Source organism: Alnus glutinosa, chromosome 2, assembly GCF_958979055.1.
Source record: "Alnus glutinosa chromosome 2, dhAlnGlut1.1, whole genome shotgun sequence".
Taxonomy (NCBI): Eukaryota; Viridiplantae; Streptophyta; class Magnoliopsida; order Fagales; family Betulaceae; genus Alnus; species Alnus glutinosa.
The window spans coordinates 21,101,675-21,123,805 of record NC_084887.1 but is presented as its reverse complement, the minus strand read 5'-3'; the positions used below and the strand labels follow the sequence as shown (position 1 = coordinate 21,123,805).

The 22,131-nt window shown below is 38.7% G+C and overlaps 1 protein-coding gene across 1 annotated transcript; it reads right to left on the bottom strand.

Moving 5' to 3' along the window:
* Positions 1-1,198: 1,198 nt before the first annotated feature.
* On the bottom strand, positions 1,199-12,542 carry LOC133860355 (serine/arginine-rich splicing factor SR45-like). Its single transcript, XM_062295979.1, has 7 exons — positions 12,190-12,542; positions 6,019-6,107; positions 5,121-5,167; positions 4,937-5,017; positions 4,697-4,844; positions 4,382-4,607; positions 1,199-1,670 (listed from the first exon to the last, which is right to left on the bottom strand). The coding sequence occupies exons 1-7, from the start codon at positions 12,540-12,542 to the stop codon at positions 1,658-1,660; spliced, it is 957 nt and encodes a 318-aa protein (XP_062151963.1). The 3' UTR covers positions 1,199-1,657.
* Positions 12,543-22,131: the final 9,589 nt, after the last annotated feature.

Below are 22,131 nucleotides of genomic sequence, written 5' to 3'. Positions count from 1 at the left end.
TGAACCTTCCTTATTCCTTAACTTTACAATTACCTTAAGTATTTTCTACACTCAAAATATCATCTGACTTAGGCATCAGAATTATCCCACGTTGGCCACTCCAGCAAGTTCCTTTGTCTAAATTTCATTTATTTTGCAGTGATCGAAGGTGTTGGATACCCCATCCACACAGCAAAAAAAAAATATATATACACACACACATAAATACACACGTATTGGTTTCCTTGGTTGTGTTGCTTTCTTGTATAATACAAAAGAAAAAAAGAAAAAAGTAATGTGAAATCAATATATTTTCAAAAGATTAGGGCTTAAAAAAATTAAAACTAGCCCAAAACACTAAAACTTTGTCTGAATTATTTTCAAAATCGTCTAAAAAGACTAACATAGGCCCATTATCTAATATGCGGATGATGGATAATAAGCGCAACAACTGTGCAGATGCGATTATTAAAAACATGTTGCGAATGCAAACATCTAAAAGTGATATCTGCAGTTTGTGAATGGGACTGTGTATATTACAAATAGTCATCCTATCGAGCATTGGCTCTCCATCCAAATCCTTTGTGTTTCAACTCTTAATGGATAGAGAACAATGACAATTCCCTTCTAAGAAAAAGGACACTGCTGGCACCAGCAAATTACAATCAAAATTGTCTAAAGTCAACGTCCAGGTCCAAGTCCAAACAGAGAGAATACAAAATAAGCACCAGAAAATAAATGCTACAGAATTGTACATGACAAACCAAAACTTTCCAAACGCCAAATTTCAGAAATCAGCTCACTAAAAGGTACGTACGATGAGTTCAATAGTTTCAATTTGCATATGCTCGAAGCTCACATTAAAAAAGAAATTTACGTTCTCAACAAAACTTTAATTGGCTTCAAACAAAAGATATATTTATACACTTATCATATGAACCGATAAAAAGGTTTTTAATTTTATTTAGGCTTTTAATTCGGTGGTTTAATTTATGTTTTATTTAATTTTATGGGTTATTTATTTTTGTAATTCGATAAAAAGGAAATTGTCAGTGTCTTAGATTGTGCTAGGTTAGGCAAGTTATTAAATGGGTGTTTCCCTAAGGTTAGGGTTAGGGTTTAGTAAGTTTTTATTGTAATAGACAGCTCATGATGAATGAAAATTTAGATCGATGGTTTGTAATTATCCAACTTTTGTTTCACGTTTCTCCCTTCTACGGTTCTTTTACTATCATTTCACTATCGGTTTGGTCTGCATCATATCATGAACCCAACAAAAACAGAGACTACAGAACAACCTGATCATCTACAAACACCAAGTAACCAAAACTACAAACCAAACAAACACAGCTATACCTAAAACATTTACCAAGTTTCATTTCAACAGAAAAACATATACCAGATGAGAGAGCAAAAATCTAAGACGTTACCAATGAAAATATTTGCAAGTAAGAATTACTATATGCGTAAGGAACTGGTTTCTATCAGTTCTCATCATTATAGCAATAAAAGGATGAAACTTTCTCAAGCATTCCGCTGGTTGTTACAGTAAAGTACGGTTGCCTTCACCCCAAGGAACCTATAATATCTGTCTCCTCTCCTGAACAAAGGCTACTGTGTCAAAGAGCTGCTCCTGACACACGTTCAAATTCTTAGCAACAATTCAGCCTTTATGGAATCAGGAACGGAGGCTGCATGGGCAAATTTTAACATGTCATCAACCTGTTTGAGAAATTTAGTGTAAAAGAGGGCTGTGGAATGTTATTATTGGTCAAAAAACAAAACAAAAAAGCACATCACTGTAAACTGTAATGTCAGTCTACATACCAGGTTAGATAGAAATAACAAAGACAAGTGTTCAAGGGCTAACATGAACAATTAAACTATATGAATTAGGCATTACACCAAAAGTAAAATTTTACTGCAAAGGAAATCTATTCCCCATATATATTACAAAAATATGCATATGTTCACAATTTTTTTTTCCCAAGAAAACAGAGCCTTAGCTGAGTGGAGAACTGACATGATTCAAGTTATAGCAAAGCAAGAAATCTGCGAGTCTAGATGGAGCAGTCTGTGATGAGGTTCACCAGAGAAGGAGAAAGGGGGAATGGAAAAGTGCATTGGATATTATCCTGCAAACAGCATCGTTTGCAACTTATATATTACCTCTAATTTATCTAATATAAAGTGGACCACTCAATTTTTATTGGACCAATATTTTACTGAATTCGATGTTGAACTAAATACTCTTCACATGAAAAAGTAGCTATGTTTTTGTAGATTTCTCATTATTCTAAAGTATTATTAGTTGAAATATTCAAATAAAAAAAAAAGGTTGTTCAATAGCGCACTGTATGGTTCTTTTGAGCTTTTCACTCTGCTTAGTATGTATCTATGAACCATATTACTTCTAATCAATCTGTCCTCCTATTTTCTCTATGTTCTTAATCATGAAATTTTGTCTTAAAATCTTTTAGTGACATGTTTTGATCATCTCTCTCTCTCTCTCTCTCTCTCTCTCTCTCTCACACACACACACACACACACACTCAAATGAGGTCAAGCTCTAGCCTGTCACTACTGATTAAACTTTTGTCTATGATCACTAATAAAATATGATCATCTAATCCTTATCGAAAATAATAGACACAAACCTTGAGATTCCTAACCACCATCAATAAGCCTCAAAACCATGACCTTAAACTTAACAAAACACATGAGGGTAAGTTCTATCACTAACGAAGCCCACTCTATTTGTAGAGTCCCCGAAAATATCCTGCACCTTCTCCCTGCTTTTGCATCTTTTGCTTAACCAGCTTGTAGCTTTGTCAATCTAATGAGCCTACCCTTAACTCATGAATCCTTCTTCTTCTGATATTGATCACCTCATACATCAAACTCTTGCAATGAGCCCGAGCGACAACACCCCTCCCCTTCAACCAGCTCCCCAACCCCCAATACCCCTCCGCCTCCCACTCTGGTGGAAAAAATCATCTCCTTAAGGCCCATCCCTAGAACAGTGGTTAGATCCAATCTTAGGCATGCTTGGAGATTCCTTGATTCCTTCTGCATCTAGGATATCGAAGATAACTGGTTCATTTTTACTTTTCAGGCTCCCACTGATATGAATCGTGTTATCGAACATGCTCCCTGGAATATCAGAAGCCATCCTATGTTTTTGAATAATTGGGAAGCAGATTCAACTTTAGAGGAACTTAGTTTTGATAATGGTACTTTTTGGGTTCAGATTCATGACAATCTCAAATGCTGAAATCATTGGTCATAGATTGGGAACCATAGTTTCAGCAGGAATCTGAAGGAGATTCTGAGAATCAAAACAGCCAGTAACCTTCATCACCCTCTGGTACCAGGGTTTTTTCCAACCTAGGCATCAAAAACCACCCACATGGATTCAATTTCAATGTGACTTCATCACCCTCTACTCTAGAGAGGCTTTATGCAAGATGCGAAAATCAGCTTTGCACCGTAAGAACAAAGAACATGATACTACTTACAAATTAAAATAACGGACAAATAGACATATTTTAACTTAGCCTTTAGAAAGAAATACTGGTATTGCCTACTAACAAGATAATGACAATCCATACACTTCTGGCGATGCCATGACCTACCAATATCACTCTAGCCAAGAGTAAAGGGTTAAATAAATGACTTGCTTCAACACATAATGGACTGCAAATGTGCATGTTAAGCTGGGGTAATGATAACTACATAAAATTCTAGCATTTCTTTCTTTTGAAAGGCACCACATAAGAGAGGAATTACATCCATATTGCACTACCACCATGTCTACCAGTATTCCTTCTCCAACAAGCCAACAAATCCATCACCTATCTAGGTACGATGCACATGTACAGATAGAAATCCCCACCACTTCCTCATGTACAGCAGCCAAAACAAACATGGTGGCATAACCTCAAATGAATCAATCCTACAACATCCATTAGAGCTCCACAACTTAGAAGTCCATAACAAAAACTGTTATAAACCTTGTGTAATTTTCAAGATAGCAGTTGATAAATTTCTAAACATAAGCATACAACACCGCACACATGTTTGTGCATAAAGCCAAGAGTTCTCAAGTGCCCTATAAAAGCCAAGAGTTCTCAAGTGCCCCACAACCTCTTATATACCGGGCAGAAAAAAATAGAAGCTAACCCTGAGCTTGAATTACAAGAGTTTTGGAGAGCATAAAGATGATCAAAATAATTACTAGTCAAAAGGTAATTTAACAAAAAGGTAAAGTTCATTCATTTGTCAGACTATAGCCACAATTTTTTCGATAATGATTAGCATCAAGATGTAATCACTAACATTGTTGAATGCCATCAAAATTAGGGACTACATGAAACTAGCAAGATATTAATTTGTAGCGAACCTTGAAGGGGATGTATTGAGCATCAGTGGAGATGGACCTCTGCCCAAAGATGTGGACCTCCTCCTAGGATGTGTATCATCACGTCGATAAGGTGATTCTACTCGACGATGCGCTGGAGAATCTGCACGACGACGTAGAGGAGAATCTGGCAGTCGTCTAGGAGAACCATCCCTTTGTATAGGGGATCCCCTTCTTGGTGAGGCAAGAGGCTTCCGACAGGGAGAAGCTAATTCATCAAAAAGTAAAGAACAATTAGAAAACACAACAACAAAATGTACAATGTACCACTCCACGAACCTAGTGTAAGGGGCATACCTTCCCTATGCCGCTTGAGTCTATCCTCCTCACCATCAGAAATGTTGTTAGTTTTGGGAGCGTCTATTTTCGACAAAGTGGTAATGGCTTTTAGGGGTAGCGACACAAATGAGAATTCTACTTTAATAGAATTCCCATTAATTTCGTTCTGCATTAAGCCAAATAAATAGCATTAATTTCATGACACAACATATTTCCATACAACTACAAATTCTACTCCAACATTGCACTAAAACATACACCATGCAAGTAAAATTTTGCCATTTTAGCATCTTCTTCTGCCTTGAACTCCACATATCCATATCCTTTTGGAAGATTGTCCTGCAAACATAGAACAAGTTTCAAATGACTTCCCCAGGAAAAAAATGACCTATAAACAAGAAACAAGCTTTAAAAAATGATGTGGCATCAACAATAAACTTACAGAGTGATCCATTGGCAGCTCCACATTAACAACTTCACCAAAAATACCTAAGGAGTACAAAAACACGAGTAAGAACATAAAAAACCACCATTTTTTTTTTAAAATTTTTTTTATATGACAGGAAACCCCCTATGCAAGGTTACTTCGTGTACCCACCCCAGAAGAATACACCCCGGCCCCGTGTAATGCACCCCCTACCACATGAATCAGTTAAATCGGGCTTTCGCCAGGGGTGTGGCCCCAATGAGTTGTTTGCGCCCAAGAGGATTCGAACCTTAGACCTGATGGTTATGCCACCATAGTCCAAGGCCTTCATCATTTGAGCCACATAAAAATAAAATTAAAAAATTATTTTTTATTTTTATTTTATTTAAAAAAGAAAAAAAGGGGCCAATTGAAATATAAACATAAGAAACATCAGCTACTAAAATCCCTTATGGTCAATAAATAATAAGAGGTTCCTTCAATAATTACCGATTCATGCATAGTAGAATAAAGCACATTAATTTACGAATTCAATAACTCTACAATAACTTCATAAAGTCGGGACATATCTTCAAGAAAAACGAAAAGAAAAAGAAAACTGAAAATTTTGTATGCCTTCATTGTCATGTGAAAGCTAACACAACAATCAACGACAATGTTTTTAGTTGTTGTGCTAAGCTATTACGAGCACAAATGGCAGTGACAACTAGCAGCGCTTTGTGAACTCCTAAAATAAGAAAGGATAGCATTGTGAAAAAAATAAAAAGGGTTAATGGTCGCAAACATGATTCTACTTTTCATGCCAAACTCTACAGTAACCTTTTTATAGATATCCTACTCAATGGTGAAATAAAGAGTGTAAGAGAAGAATGTTAGACATCATTAAAAATTTAAAAATAAGTGATTAACTTACCGAAATTATCTTTTAATTGGCCTTCATTCACATTGCAGCCGAGGTTGTCAATACGTAGAACAAATGACTTTTGAATAGGAGAGGCTTTCCTAAAATCAAAGTGCTTTTTATAAGTAACGAAATATCATTAAAAGCGAAAAAAGCACTATTTTTAACACCTGCAAGAAAAACAAGAGTTCTTTCTCTCTCTTTTTTCCCTTTCTTCTTTCCTTTTCATTTTATCCTTTTGCAGAGGGGAGTAAATGCTATCAGACCATCAAGGGCATGAAATAATAGTTACAGCTATTACTAGAGGATCTTGACATGCTAATAGAACTTCATACAAACAAATAAAAAAGATAAAAATAAAAACAAGAAATAAATAAATAGAAAAGAGAAGTTTTAACAATAAGCTCATCAACCCAAATATAAATTCTGGCAGATGCATTCTACACTGTTAATTTAAGACATGCAAGTAACAAGTGGCCAACTCTCGAAGGACTCAAATAAGTCTCTAATTGATATGCCCAAAAGCTGCTCCCTATATATATATTTCACCCCATTATTAAGGAAGATGGGAATCACAGTATAGCCTGCTCAATAGTTGAATAAAGAGTGTAAGAAAAGAACTAGAGTTCAACCACATAACTCTCTCTCAGTCAGATCAAGCACATGTCAAAAATAGAAATATATCATTTAAAACAAGCAGAATAATTCCCTAATATTATAAACTAAAAAACTGACTCACAGTAACATTGGGCTGCAAACCTGCTTTCCAGCAATGAAAGCTACAGGGTAACTTTTTTTTTTTTTTTTTTTTGATAAGTGAAAGCTACAGGGTAACTGAAACCGCGTAGCTGAAGGCACGGACAAACAATTGAGGGAGACAGTCTTAAAAAGCCTAGGCATGAACCAGAATATTCCCATCTATGCTAGGAGAGAGTACATAACTATCGCTTACACTTGCATGTTTCTCCTGCGAACTTGTGTACTATTGTAGCCAATGTGTCAAAGATGGGGTATGTCCAAAAAGGACATAGGTTAAGATAGTTAAATTAATATGTAGCTAAGCATCTATTGCGTCTCCTGAGAACTGCACAATGGTCTTAACATCAAAATGCATATTGCATGCATTCCAATGTGCATGGCAATAGTCAAAAACGAATTGTTAGATGCAAAAGCAGGTCACATTATCCATCAAACAAGCACGAAGTTGTAAATATAAATTGAAAATAATTGGAAGATGGAAAATGTGGATCGAGAAGATGAAGAGGTCAAACATTTACCACCTGAAGTCTGGCTAACCTGTCAGAGTAGTTCAAATGAATAAACGTTAGGCTATGCTAAGTCTAAGAAGACTCAAGACTAGAATCCATTTTCTAAACCCACCCTATCTGTAAAGGGCATGTTAAATCTTCTCATGTTAACTAGGAGTAATTTTTAACTAATCAGCATTCCACCGTTTTCAGAATAAACTTTGCACGTTACAAACCCCTCAAACCTTTAACAAAGCCCCTAGACCTCATTGAAAGCCATATTCTCCCAAGGGAACATCCATTCAAAACAAGCTGCTATTAAAAAAAAAGGTTCACGTCAAGAGGCAAATGTAAAAAACGATAGGTCAAACACCGTCACGATAGATCATGTATGCCTATTATATAGTTTACTAACCCAAAGAGTTCAAGTGGAGATGTATGGACAACACAAAAAGGAACTTGGACACAAATGTCAGGCGCATGTAAACAAAGAATACTAAAATGCCATGCATATCCCTAGAAAAAAGATGCATGTAAATTATTACGATCAAAGACAACAATGATCAAAACATTTAAATCACATTTCTAATTAAAGAACCGGAGTATGCTCTAAGTTAAAATTCCTATATTTGTACCAACTTTCATCATAAAAAAATAAACACTTGGTCCAAATATGAAAACATCTTGAACTTTTCTTTTTTGATAAGTAAGATATGTTTTATTAAAAAACATACGGCGCCCCTAGATACACAGGGAGTATACACAGGAACAACCAAAACAACCCACAAAAAGAAACCCGAACAAACCCACAAGACCTAAGCCCTTAAACTCAAAACTCACAAGAAGTACTCAAAGCATCAACAAAAAAACACAAACACACCCACAAGGACCTAGCCCTTCAACCCAAAACCCACAAGGAGCACTCAACGCTACACCACCTGAGCCTTTCCTTTCCTTCTCCTAGAGGGCACGCTTGCATCACCATAGTTAATGAAGCTTTCCAGATTCAACACCTCTCTCCTCCCTTTAGTCTTAAGACGCGTACCCTTTTTAACCTGATGGAAATCATTTTCAATGGCATCCAAAATCGCGAAGGACGAATCTTCATCCTTAACACCATCTGACACCCAATCCAAGGGCATGTCGGGAGGACAGACACCCAAGGGGTAAGGGGAGTCTCCTTCCTCCCCATCCCAAACCTCATCTTCCTGATCTCACACAACAATCTCCCCATACAAGCCAAAACCTACTGGCCACTTCTGAGATTGGATCAAGCCATCCGACCTAAAATTCACCTCCTTATCAGCGATTGGAGGAGCACAACCACTCAAAGGAGAGGGGACACTTAGGAGAAGGAAGCCTCGTCGAAGAAAGCTAGACGGAGAAGACTTACCCACTCCCCCACTTGGCTTCGGCGAGGACTAGACCACAGTCCCACCCAAGGCCTGAGAAGAAGCACCCAAAAACAGTGTCACCGGAGCACTAAGAGCTAACACAGCCTCGTCAAACAGAGAAGTATCCATCTGAGCAGTTTTTGCCTTCGATCTCCGATGATATCTCATAACCGATTTGGATTCAAACGGGTAGATGGGAGCCCCACTCTCTGACATAATCGGAAGAGAAAATAGGATCATTTCTCCCAACACAGTCGCCACCAAAGAAGAGACCCCGAAATCTGACCCAACTACAGAGAACTCGGGAGCCAAAGAAAACCCCTCAGAAAATCCCTTAAAATCCAAGTCTGAGCACCCAAAGGGAACACTCACTTTGGAAGAAGAAGCAATCACAGGGCATCCAGAAACGCCGAACGAGAGGAAGAGATTGCCGACAACAACACACCTAGAGATGCAGAGGCAGACTCCGGATCAGAAGAAACCGGCCTAGAGAGATTTGTAAATCCCTCGGAAACAGAGAAATCAATGGCCATCAAGTATGAACCGGTGCCTTCAAGAGGATAGGAAAACTCAGAACTAGTCGGAGTAGACAACCCACCACCCAAGTCGACCGTCGTCGTCACCCTCGGCCGTTGAAGACCCAATGTAGACCCAAAACCCACACAAAACTCAAAACCCGCTTCAAGATCCAAAGGGAGCCCTTGACCCGTAATCTCAATCCACTTCTCGGATTTGGGCTTCGCCAAAACCCGACCCAGACGAAAACCTTTAGAACTGAGATTGGGTATAAGACCCAACCCGAAACCAAACGAGCGACCCAATAACGACTCAACTACCCGACCCACCAATCTCACTAGAAGGTTCCTCCACGCCCGCAATTTCAAACGAGGCAAAGACTTCCTCGCTAATACTGGTGTGCCTTGGGCAGGGGGAAGACATGCTGGATGTCCCTTGCTATGCAGATTCAGCATCAAGTCTTTACCTAGCGGTTCCTTCTCCAACACCGAGCAGTCCATGGCTAACCTCACCTCCTCCGATGATGCAAGTCCCACTGCCGGGAGAAGATCAAGCTAATGCCTCTCACTCGACAGAATCCGCAACTTGACAAGACCCTCTAACCGCACCACCTCCGCAAACAACGAAAGAGCACCACCCAAAGAGGGTCGAGCCCCACCCAATCCCTCCTTCCCATCCTTCTCCACCGGAAACAGCAGACCAACGAAAGAAGACCCAGACGTGGTTTCCATGAATACCAAGACCTTCCACAACTCATCAGCAACTCTGTTCCATCCCCGCCCTCCTCATCCCTCCGGGAACAAGATGAAGCCTCTCCGGCCACCCACTGCATAAACCGCCAACTCCAAGAATCGGCCATCCTTATTGTAGCCTAGCCTCACTTCCAAGCCTTTGAATCTTCCCGGAAGGATTTGACCAAATCCTTGACCCCCTGAGACTACAACGCCTCCTTCACCGCCACAATAACCTAAGCAGTACACTGCAAACCCAATCGCACAACCCCTAAGAAGCCTTTCCTTCTCTCCTCCATTCTCAGCACATACTTGCCTTCCTCCATCGAGAAGAGGAATGTTTTGACCTCCATGGAGAAGCACCTCTCCAAAGCCATCCCCTAGAGAACTCGAGAGAAAGGAACCCTAGCGAGACGCGCCTGCACACGCCACCGCTGGGGTGAAAGAGTCTACGAGGCGTTGATACATAAGAGTAAAAGACAGAGATATATAAGCTTGGTCAAGGGTACGTAAGTCTCTAGTCTCTTCCAACAATTTCAAATTGAACTTTCTTTTTTTAACAAGTGAAAAACATATTATATCAGATTTGAGCTTACTTACACTTTCTAATCACATTATATATGTATATATATATATATATAATCTCTCCTTAGAGGTAGCTTAGAATTGCGACAGATGTCCTGAACCCGTTACTTTTAAAGACTAAACCAGTTTTTAGTTGTTTTAAGCAAATGCCCATCCAGCATTAGGTATTTTGACGTAAAACGTGCATTTAATCCCTTACGCTGAAGTGAACGCGCGTTGTGTTGATTTGTTTAGGTTTGACACAATTAAAACAGCATTTTCAGTTGCCAAGCTTGCCCATGCTGTTGAAGAGCCGAAGACGTGGACCCCAGAAACCAAGAAGAAGTATGCAAATAATGCACCTGTTTGTGTCACAATGCCTACCGCATTTATCTGTGGCAAGTGAGGGTGTTTGATTTTCTTGATTGTTGTTTATGGTTGGTTTGACGATGTTGGACCATCACAGCCAATTGAGAGATTGGAATGGTCATACACAATTAAAACATAGGGGTCCTCTGTCTCTCTTATTTTCTTATGCTTTCATATCATATATCCTCTCTAAAACTCTCCATCCACACTCCAAATTCACATAATCTAGCTAAGTAAGAAGAGGGAGAAGAAGAAAGTGAAGAATCCATAAGCTTCTTACATCTAAAAGTAGTTTCTTTTACGTTATATATGTAAAAGATGATCGAAAGAAAAAAAAACTCTATTTGATAGGACTTCTTCCTATACCTATGAGTTTCATTGGAACCAGGAAAAGTATACAAAAAGGGTAGCTCTTTTCTATTATATTAGTATTTTATTAATTTCCGTTTTTGTTTTTATTTTTTGTTGATTTATTCTTTCGTTTCCGTTTTTTGTCCTTATGTTCTTTTCTAATTTATATATTATTTTTATTCAAATTGCTCATTTTTTTCTTTTGTAAATTTTACACTTAATTCAGGAAAACGACGGTGAGAGAGTTTTTTATTGTTGTTTTTGGTAGAAGTTGACGATTTTTAAGTTTACATTGTTGTTCATTGACTAGTTTGTTTTTTTTTTTTTTTTTTTTTTTTTTTTTTAGTTTAGGTATTTAATTTATGGATGATATTAGCTTTCAAGGTTTCATTGGAACAGGAAAAAATATATATACATAAAAGACAATTCTTTTCTACTATATTAGTATTTTTTACATTCCCTTTTTTGTGTTTATTTTCTATGGTTTTGTTCTTCCCTTTTTGCTTCTTGTCCTTATTTTCTGTTCTAATTACATATTGTTTTTTTTATTCGAATTGGTTATTGGGATAAATATATTTTGGTCCCATGAATTAACAACCATTTTTTATTAAGTCCGATGACAGGTGTGACACCTATATCTCAATTATCAAACAGCCAATTTGTTGCATTTAAGCCGACTCTTTAGAGTTGGCCATATGTTTGGATTAAAAAGTGGGACCATATTCTTTACATTTTGCCCTTGTTTCCGTCGCGTGAAATACCAAAAATAGCCTTCTATTGGTCAAATGCTCTGAGATTATTATAACGAAAGGAAAAGTCAAATTTACCCTAAAATATGCAAATGCAGGTCACATAGTCTTGCTAGCATCTAGAGAGGACATGACACAACTTACAAATATGGACATATTGACCTGGTAACGAGACGAAAGCTGGAAATACTGTAAAAGTTCAATTCAGCTATTTCCAAAAGTAAAAAGTTGCATGTACATTCAAAAATTAAAGCGGACTGACCTCTTCCTGAGAGGAGGGGTGATTGGGCTCTGAGAACGGACTCTCCGCAACGGCGTCCTCGAGCGGGATCTGGAACGCGAGAGGGACCGAGAGATGGAGGGTGAGCGAAAGCTGGAACGGGAGTCTGAGCCCGGTACGACGGGGGACCGAGAAGACGAGCCAGTGAGAACTTCGGAACGAGAAGATGATCCCGTGTAGGCACCGGAGCGAGACAACGAGCCAGTGAGAACTTCGGAACGAGAAGACGATCCCGTGTAGACCCCGGAGCGGGAGGAGGAGCCCGTCTGGTCGACTAGGGACGAAGACGATGAACCCGAAGATGGAGACCGACGGTCTCGGCTTGGCTTCCCCATGGCTATCGGCGCACGGATCGCAAAATGAGCAGACTGCGAGCCGAACGTGCTTCGTTTGCCGCGGTTTTTTGCAAAGAGATCTTAAAATACCATTAACAACAGTTAACGGAAGACTCTAGGTCTTTCCGTACAGACACTTCGATTGATACCGGATAGGTATCAACCCAAACAACAGAAACTTTCTGGAGTTACAGCCAAACGAGCTAATCTATGAGCAACACTATTTCCCTCTCTTCCCACAAATTTCACCTCACTATGTTGGAAAGAACTAATTTGCTCCTGTATATCAACAATAATCGGCTCAGTCTTGACCTAAGGAATGCCGGCCGAGAGGATTGCTTTCACAACCACTACGCAATCTCCCTCGATATGAACACATTGGTACCCCAACTCTCTGCATAATTCGTTTGCCGCGGTTTTGAGGGTAAAAATGGCATACCGACAATAAGCCGGTTACAGCACTAGCATAGCATAGTGAGCTTTTAAAATTTTTTCTAAATTTTAGTTCAAAAATTTATTCTCTTTTTTTTTTTTTTAATTTTATTTTGGGAAAAATATATATTAGCCCCCCAAACTATCACCCATTCTCCGGATGGCCCCCCAAACTACTACTTTCTGATTTTTTGGCCCCATCCGTCCATTTATGCCGTTAATTCTAAACAAAATTCCGAAAAATACCCCTCCTACACTTTGAAATTCTCACGGTTAAGGGAGGGGTATTTTTGGGTTTTTGGCTAATTTCTGTTAGAATTAACGGCATAAATAGACGGATTTGGCCAAAAAATCAGAAAGTGGTAGTTTGAGGGGCCAGAATCTAAGCATTGGTAGTTTGGGGGGTCATCCGGAGAATGGGTGGTAGTTTGGGGGACTAATATATATTTTTCCCTTTTATTTATCACTTTTAAAAAGTTTCATACATCAAATATCTAAATATTTCTCTATTTTAAACAAATATTATTTTTTTTATTGATTTTAAGAACAATCACTTTAATAACTTTAACTACCATGAAAAGTTGTTCCAAATGAAAAAAATAAACTTTATTCATAAAAAGAGTATTCACAAATATATTTAACAACTCAACGTCAATATTTTTTTTTCAATTAAATAAAATAAATAAGGCCTTGAGAGTTGAGAGATAAAATTCCCCAACAAATGAATTGGGTATTGCAGATTTACTCAAATTTGCCCCACCTATCCCTGCTCCTAGGGATGTAATCGAGTCGAGTCGAGCCGTGTTTTAAGATTTCAAGACTGTCTCGTTTATGAGTCGAGCTTAAATAATCGAGATCGAATTTGAACCGAGTTATAAAATGCGTGTTCAAGCTATGCTCGTTTAAAACTCGGGCGAGCTTGAGCTCGTTGAGAATGACATTCGAACTGAGCCGAGCAGGGTTACTTGACAAACTCGACTCAACTAGAGCTCAAGGTAGGCTATTAATTTTTTTAATGTGTAATCAAAGCGGAGTTCAAGCTCAAGTTTGTGAACAACCTCCATGCTAACTATTAATAACTTAATATGTTAGTTTAACATACTGAATACTATTATCAAAGTATTATAATTAATTTGCTATATAATATTTACTTAGCTAATATACTGTATACTTAGTGTGTGTGTGTATATATATATATATATAATATATATATACAAAAAAAAAAAATCGAGTAACATATCGTTAATTACATTTACTTAGTATATGTTAATTAACTAGATAATATGTTAGTTTATGAACTAACTAGTTAGCATGTTAACTAATACACACATATAAATATTAGGTAACATATATAACATATATTACTTAATTACTAATATACATGCTTAAATTTATATTACTCATTTTTAGTAATATATACGAGATACGAACGAGCTAACGAGTCGGACTAATAAGCCGGGCGATCGATCTGGTCGAACTTTAAACGAGTTGAGCTTGCAAACCTCTATCGAGTTTTGTTGAGGGAGTCGGGTATGTATCACTTACTAATCGAGTGGGCTACACCGAGCGGGTTGTCGAACATACTGATTTATTTACATCCCTAGCTGCTCCGGACGACAAGCCCACAGTCCCACCTTAGTCTTCTTCCTCTAAACCCCTTCGCGCAACATAGAAGAATCCAACCCAACAGTAACAAATCCCTCTCATCACACACATAGAGGCGTTAAGTCCATTAAGATAGAAAGAACAAGAAAGAAGAATAGGGAAGGGTCGACTTCTTCGGAGAGGAAAAGTGAAGGAGAGAGAGGCGGGAAACAAAGGAAAAATAATAAAATATTGAATAGCTCATGAAATTTGTGAGCTAAATTTGGAGTGAAATTATGATAAAAGTCAAAATAGAGAAACTATAAAGAGTTTGTTAGAGTGGGTTTTTTTTTTGAGTTTTTCACCAAATTTCCTGAAAATTTTGAAATGGAGAGCTCAATAGGGATGTTCTTTGTCCTTAAATCCAATCCCCGCTTTGGTTTCAAAAGCATGCCTTAAATTCAATCACCGCTTCGGTTTCAAAAAGTGTCATAAATAGTACCTAGCGTTAGGCCCTAATCCTAGTTGGTACTTCCATCAATCCTTCGTCCATTTTTTTAACGGACTTTCACATCACTTACCTTAGAATGTGGACACCTGTCTCGATAACCACATGAACACGTACCACAGGTGATACATATGCTTTCAATTGCCACGTAAAATGAAAAAAATAATAAAAAATACCTCATTTTATTTTTAAAAATAAATATTTGAAGAAAAAAATGAGGTGGTTTTTTTTTTTTTTTTTGGCCTTTTGGGTGTGGTTTACCCACCCCCAAGGCCAACCCTCAAAATTTATATTTTTTTTTGCTTTTTTTCCCCTAAGACCTTTTGAGGGTGGCCAAACCACCCCCGACTAACCATAGGGGGTGCTTGGGCCACCCCTTTGGCTAAAAGGGGGTGGCCGGCCACCACATTTTGTTGTTCTTCAAATTTGTATTTATTTAAAAAAAAAAAATTGAAGTATTTTTTTTTTATTATTAACAGTTGTGTTTTCTTAATTTTTTACGATTTTGTATTATTATTATTATTTTCCTCAACCCAAGTGGCACTGAAACCCTAAGTATCACCTGTGACCATGTGCCACGTGGGTGTCTCATTTGATCTGGACGAAATACATAGCTACCAGAACAGGTGTCAGCATTTTAAGGTGGGTGACGTGGAGGTTCGTTAAAAAAATGGACGGAGGACTGATGGAAGTACCAATTAGGATTAGGGCCTAACACTCGGTACCACCTGTGACGCTTTTTGAAACTGAGACGGCGATTGGATTTATGGCCTAACGGCCCTAACCACAGTACGCAAGTACCTCATAGCTATCTAAACCTCCTGCCAAAAAAAAAAAATATTGAAGTGCTGACTGCCGCTCCCAATCATGAAATAACAAATGAAAATAAAGGGATAAATGCAAAATTAATTTATACAAATATGTGCAGAGGAGCCAACCGACCAAACTAGCTTCACTAAGTTCAGTGAGCTTGGGGTTATATGAGTTTAATTGATACAACCCATTTCTCCTCAGATTTAAACTTTCAAAACCTCAGTCCCTGTAATAGAAGAAAAGTTATGAAGATGCCCACATACTTGACACCAGTATCAAGGGTCTCCTCAAAAACGGCTAGTGCTTCTTCCTCCCTTCTTGCTTTCCCATAAGCATTAATAAGTAAGGCATAGCTGACAACATCAGGTTGAAGACCAGCTCTTTGCATCTAAAATTCAGGCATATACTTCAAAAATCTGATGAATTTAATATTAACAAAAGAATAAAAGATGGGGGAGGACCGAAAGATTAAAAATCAAAGAGTATTAAAAAAAAAAAAAAAAAAAAAAAAAAAAAAAAAAAAAAAAAAAAAAAAACCCTTAGAAAGCCCAGAAAACATTCAAGAACGGCTTCTTCATATTTACAACTTTGTCATGAGATATTAGCAGTGCGTCCCTTATGACTTGTGACTACACGAAGTCAATCAATTGTGCCACAGGATAAGAGATTCAGTGCTTTAAAATTCTGGTTGGTATTTTGTATCAATTTCCACAAAACATATCAACTTGATTACTATTAAAAAACTAGTTCTCCTCACCTGAATATGTGTTTCTGCTTCTATTTATATAGAATTATGATAAGCCTTTTCCTCTTTTCATGATAAGTGCAAAAACCATGAGTAACTTATCATGTTTCCATGTCTACCACGTAAAGATGTTGCTAATTCTAGTTGATGAAGACTCCCGCTCAAAAAAAATAACTCTAGGCCTCGTCAACTTGCTTCGGTCTTCACCGTCGACGTCGGATCTGTGGATGGCTGCCACACCGTAGTGTGTGGCTGTTTGGTTCTTGTGCACATTGGGTTGTAGATCTACGTTGTTTGGGACCTCCTCCCCGTTCCGGCTCTACCCCATTGTCAGCGAAGTTGCAAGTGGCTGCCACGCGCCGTCCCGGCACGCGTGGCCGTGGAAGTTTCTATTTTTTTGGGAGTTAGATTTACGGTGTTTGGGACCTATTCTCTGCCCACGCGCCTCCCAGATGGCTTTTTCGGGATTTTTTTGCTTGTTCCAATGGTCTCTCAGCCCCGCTGTCTCTATTTTCTTTTTTCTTTTTATTTTTTTTCCTGTATTTCTAGGTTTTCCTTTGTATTATGGGTTTGTTCTTTTTCTTCTTTCTACTGCATATGGGATTTGGGTTTCTATTGTATTTGGGGTTTTAGGTGGGTTTTGGGGGGTTTGTTGAGTTTGGGTCCTTTTGGGCAGGGGTTCCCCCCAAAAAAAAGAAATTCTAAAAAATTCTAAAATAATTAAAATTTTACCCAAATTTTATTTTTTTAGTTTTGCCCCCACCTTAATTTTTTTTTTCTTTTAAATTTGGCCCCCCCAAATTGTCAATGCTGGCTCCGCCACTGTTTTGGGTTTGTGGGTGTTTATTTTTGGAAGGGTTGTTTGGGTTTTTTTGTGGGTTTTGGGGGTATTGTTGGGTTGGGATGCCTTCGAGGCTGGATTTGGTGTTTTATGGGGGCTTCTACTGTAATTAAGTTTCTTGTGGGTTTTGGGTGTAGTTGGGTATTTAGATCCTTGTGGGTCTTTTGGTATAACACCCCAAAAAAATTTAGGCCTCGTTTGATTCGCGGAATGGGTATTCCATAAGAAAATAAATAGTTATTACTTGAGATGAGGAATAGTGGAATGAAATAATTATTCAAATTCCTTAGTTTGATGACAACATATATGCTACAATTGGAATTGACCCAAAATTACTAAAAAAAAAAAAAAAAAACCTACATAATTTCTTATTTTTCAAAAAAAAAAACTCAAATCTTTAAAAAAAAAAATGTTGAAGCTATTCCAAGGAATAGGTCCCTACCAAATAAAAGAATAGCTATTTTAATGGAATAGTCATTCCATTCTATTCTAATAACTTATTACGTGAACCAAATGAAGCCTTAGAGTTTTTTTTATTTATTTTTTTTTTTATTTATTTTTTTTACATATAGTTCTCCCAAAGAATTTTTTTGTATAATAAATTAAAAGAGATTAGGTTTAATTTAATTTGAATTATTTTATATAGACTTTTGGATAAATATGAATAAAATATTGATAAGAATTAAAAAAAAAAAAAAATTACTGAACAGAGAAGTGGCGGCTAAATTTTTTTGGGTTGACAAGTGGACTTTTTAAATGGCATGAACTCCCCTGCATGTCCCACACTAGATAGAGTGAGAGAGAGGGAGTTGATTCAAGAAAGAGAGAAGAAGAAAGAGAAGAGATCGAGAGACAGAGAGAGAGACCGGGAGATCGGAGAGGGAGATCGAGAGGTTTGATTTTTGGAGTGGATCATCGGTGGGTCAGAGCTGGCCATGCCAGTGGAGCCAATGAGCGTTTTTCAGCGTTTTTCTCAGTACCCAAACGGAAAAAGGCAAGTATTAGAATTAAGTTTAACATTATTTTCGTTTTTTCTGGTTAATAACGGCCCCATTTTTAGTTTTGGATTGTGTAATATTGTGCACTGCACAAAGTAAATGCATCAAGGTTTAAATTTGTTTGACCATAGAAATAAAGTATTCCCTTTGCACAAAGTAAATGCATCAAGGTTTAAATTTGTTTGACCATTGAAATAAAGTATTCCGTTTGTCCCAATTTAAATGCATTGCTGATTAGTTTTTTGGGATTTTTTTTTTATATGTATTTATTGCCGCTTTTTACAACAAGCGGCATTAAATTTAATGACGCTTTAAACAATAAGTGGCATTAAATTACTGTTTAAAATGACATGAAATTTAATGCCGCTTCTCTAATTTTACTTATATAAAAAAAAATTTAATGCCGCTTCTCAAAAAACGACATAAATTAATGCCGCTGATTCCTTTCTCTTCAAAAGCTCCATGTAAGGAATGCATGAATAATTTTCTAGATAGCCTCTTTGGGATGCCCCCCTCGAGTCTGCCAACAGTGAAGTAGCTGCAGGATGTTCCTCGGCATAGCTCACGAAACTCTGAAAATGTCGAGAACCAAGTGCCAAACATCACTGGTGTACTCACAATGAAGGAGAAGGTGATTAACGGTCTCCTCGTTCTTATTGCATGGGCAACACCAGTTTACAAGAGTGAAACTCGAACTTCTAAGATTATCCACCGTAAAAATTCTACCCAAAGCTGTTGTCCATGTGAAGAAAGTCATGCGGGGCAAGGCCTTGACCTTCCAAACAAAAGAACAAAAATCCACAAAATCGGAAAAGTTAGAAAATTATGAGATATTATATGCCCTTGTCCATATATAAAGTGATTTGACCCAGATAATCTTTAGCTCTTGCACCAAAATCTCTCGATCTTCAAAACACCTTAACAGTATACACCCATTTACAACCAACAATATGTTTCCAAAGAGGCAAGGGACAAGGTCCCATGTCCCATTCTGATGTAAAGCAGCTATCTCCAACTGCATGGCCTGCCTCTAACCCGGGTCAGAGAGTGCATATTGAATAGTTTTTTTTTTTTTTTTTAAGTAATAAAAGTTTTATTAAATAGCGTAAGGCGCCCCTACGTACACAATCAGTATACAAAGAGCTCTTACAAACCTAGAATCCAAAACATCCACAACACTCAAAACAAACCCGAGTCCCAAAAAAATAGAGAACAAAAACCATAACCAAACCCAGAAACCCTACGCAACAGAGAACAAACCACCGAGCTGCTGACCAAGCTTGACCCCATCAAAAGCGGCGTCACCGACTAGTACTGGGCCAAAGACGAACGACACCCGTCGAACGACAAGCACCCGTAGAAGACAACATCGGCGGGAACAGGAACTCACTGGCAACATCTGAGCTTGCTAGAGAAGACCCACTATGCCCAACGACATCAAGAGAGGCTGTTGGGACCAAAAAGGCCTTCGGCAGAGACACCAGCGCAGCAACCCCGAAAAGGATCCAAGAAATAGATTTGATCCCATCGAACCCAAAAAAAACCCAGGATCCACTTCTGAAACCCGACTCAAAGCCCCCTTGGAAAGAGATTTATCCTTTAGCTTGGGCCTACACCTAAAGGCCCCCTTCATGCGCCCAACGGCAAGAGATGCCCCCACGAAAATCCGATCCACCTCATTTTCAAAATCTCGAAAATACCCTTCCAAACCCAAAGAATACCAATAGAATCCTTTCCCTTTCCGCGCTGCAGCCCTATCCCCTCGTCTGTGACGCCAAACGGGCAAAAGCCAGACCTCGAGAAGTGAACCTCTGGCCCCTCGATCCTACTGTTTCAGAGGAGTCCTTGACCGCTGGGTCCCCAAGACGCACCGACGATCTCATGTCTGAGACAACCTTGACAAAATCCTCCACCTGACAAAAGCCCTCTCCGACCACCCGCCGCGAACACCACCACCTTCAGGAACTTGCCGAAGCTGTTGCCGTTCCCCGGCGAAAGAAAACTCTGAGCCCTCTTGAAAAGATCTGAATCCCTAGAGTCAGAGATGCTCCCAAGCTCTTCCACCGTTAAATAGGAAAAACCCCTCCTTGCCTCTAACCGAAGGGCCGATGAACCTTCCACCACCGCGAGAAACCGTCTCTCCAACAATGATAACCAAGCATTAGAGCCACAAACCCAGTCGCACCATCAACTACACTACCAAAGACCCGATTAAAGAACCACCCCAGATGGTTGCGACAACCAACCAGCGGAGATCTACTTCCAAGAAGCAGAGAAACCCAAAACAAAAAGACCAAAGAGAAGAAGAAAAACTACTAGAAGCCTAGACTGGAAGGGAACCGAAAGAGGAGGAGGGAGGGAGGAGAGCCTCAACTCCCTTCTCACTAGACGAAAACAGAGAAGAGGCCTAAGGGTTTTGTTCAGAGGGACAACTCAGCTAGCCCACAATTACTTTACACTGGGTTCTTATATAAATAAACTAATTAAAATAAAACAAGGTATTTGCTGGTTGTCTGGTCAACGGTTGTCTGGTAAATTTTCGACTAATAATCCGAGGAATGGTTAATGTAGTTCTTACCATTAAATTTAATAGATGTCATAGGAAAATTTAAGGTAGACATGGAGGAGATGAGCTCAGGTCTTGTAGCCATTGTGTCAACTACATATGTAGAAAACTCAGTAATACATTCAAGAAAGCAGAAAAAGTCAAGAAAAGACCTCAAAATGCTTCTGAATCGGCTGAATAATTGCTGAACAGGTCGGAACCGGCAATGAATATCACAGAACCGTCCAAAATCTTGTTGAACCGGCCGAAGAATGCACTGTACCAGCTGAAACAGCACTGAATGGGCCAAAACTAGGTATGTATTGGTGAAAAATGACTAAGCCGGCGGAAAAACGAAGTGAACCAGCCACCGAGAACCTATTCCAGCTGGAAAACCAACAAATTGGGTTGACCCAAGAGAGAGAGAATGGCCTGGACCTGTGACCCGAATTAAATAGAAACATGGCCCAAATAGATGAGGCTCAATCAACGAAGGTCATTTACCAACAGAGGTCCAAACAGATCCAAAATAAGTGAGCCCAAATCAACTGAGTAGCTGATGCAAGGGAACAGTTCAAATCCCAAGCTCTGATACCATGGTAATGAAATTAAGAAGAGAATGTATGAAAAAGGAGGAGCTGTTTTGTATCTTTTCTGTACAGCCCCCACTCACTTCCTTCCATATATATATGAGAAGCATCTGCAATATGACACAGAATATTATGGAAAGAGACAGCTGGTGGGGCAGCTGGTCAGGGACACCTCATCAAGGCTATCTTCTAGAAGAGAACAACAAGTCATAGCATTCTCTTTCTAACAATCACAAATGCTTTCAATGGTCTTAAGGTAGTCAGTAGCAAATTGGTTGCCTTTTCAGATTGTCTGCAGTTCTCAGAGTAAGTCCCAAGTTCTCTTTCTTGGGACGCATCAGCTAGATTATCTTCAACACAATTCCAGATCTGTCTTGCTGTGGTTGAGTGCTATAAATCCATGCAATTCTGGTGTAAGAGTTCCTGAGGTCAGACTTTCTAAAGGCTAATCATTTTTCCTCCTAGCTGCGTACGCTGAGTTCTGCTCCTGTCACCAACTATATTGTACTTTTGGGGCTCTTCTACTTTTGTAG

What these genes read in the sequence shown, in the direction of transcription:
- LOC133860355 (XM_062295979.1), bottom strand. Translation starts at nt 12,542, where the DNA reads ATGGGGAAGCCAAGCCGAGACCGTCGGTCTCCATCTTCGGGTTCATCG. An exon ending in ACCCCTCCTCTCAGGAAGAG is followed by an intron (nt 6,108 to 12,189) that starts GTCAGTCCGCTT and finishes CTTTGATTTTAG; the next exon opens with GAAAGCCTCTCCTATTCAAA. An exon ending in CAAAATTTTACTTGCATGGT is followed by an intron (nt 4,845 to 4,936) that starts GTATGTTTTAGT and finishes GGCTTAATGCAG; the next exon opens with AACGAAATTAATGGGAATTC.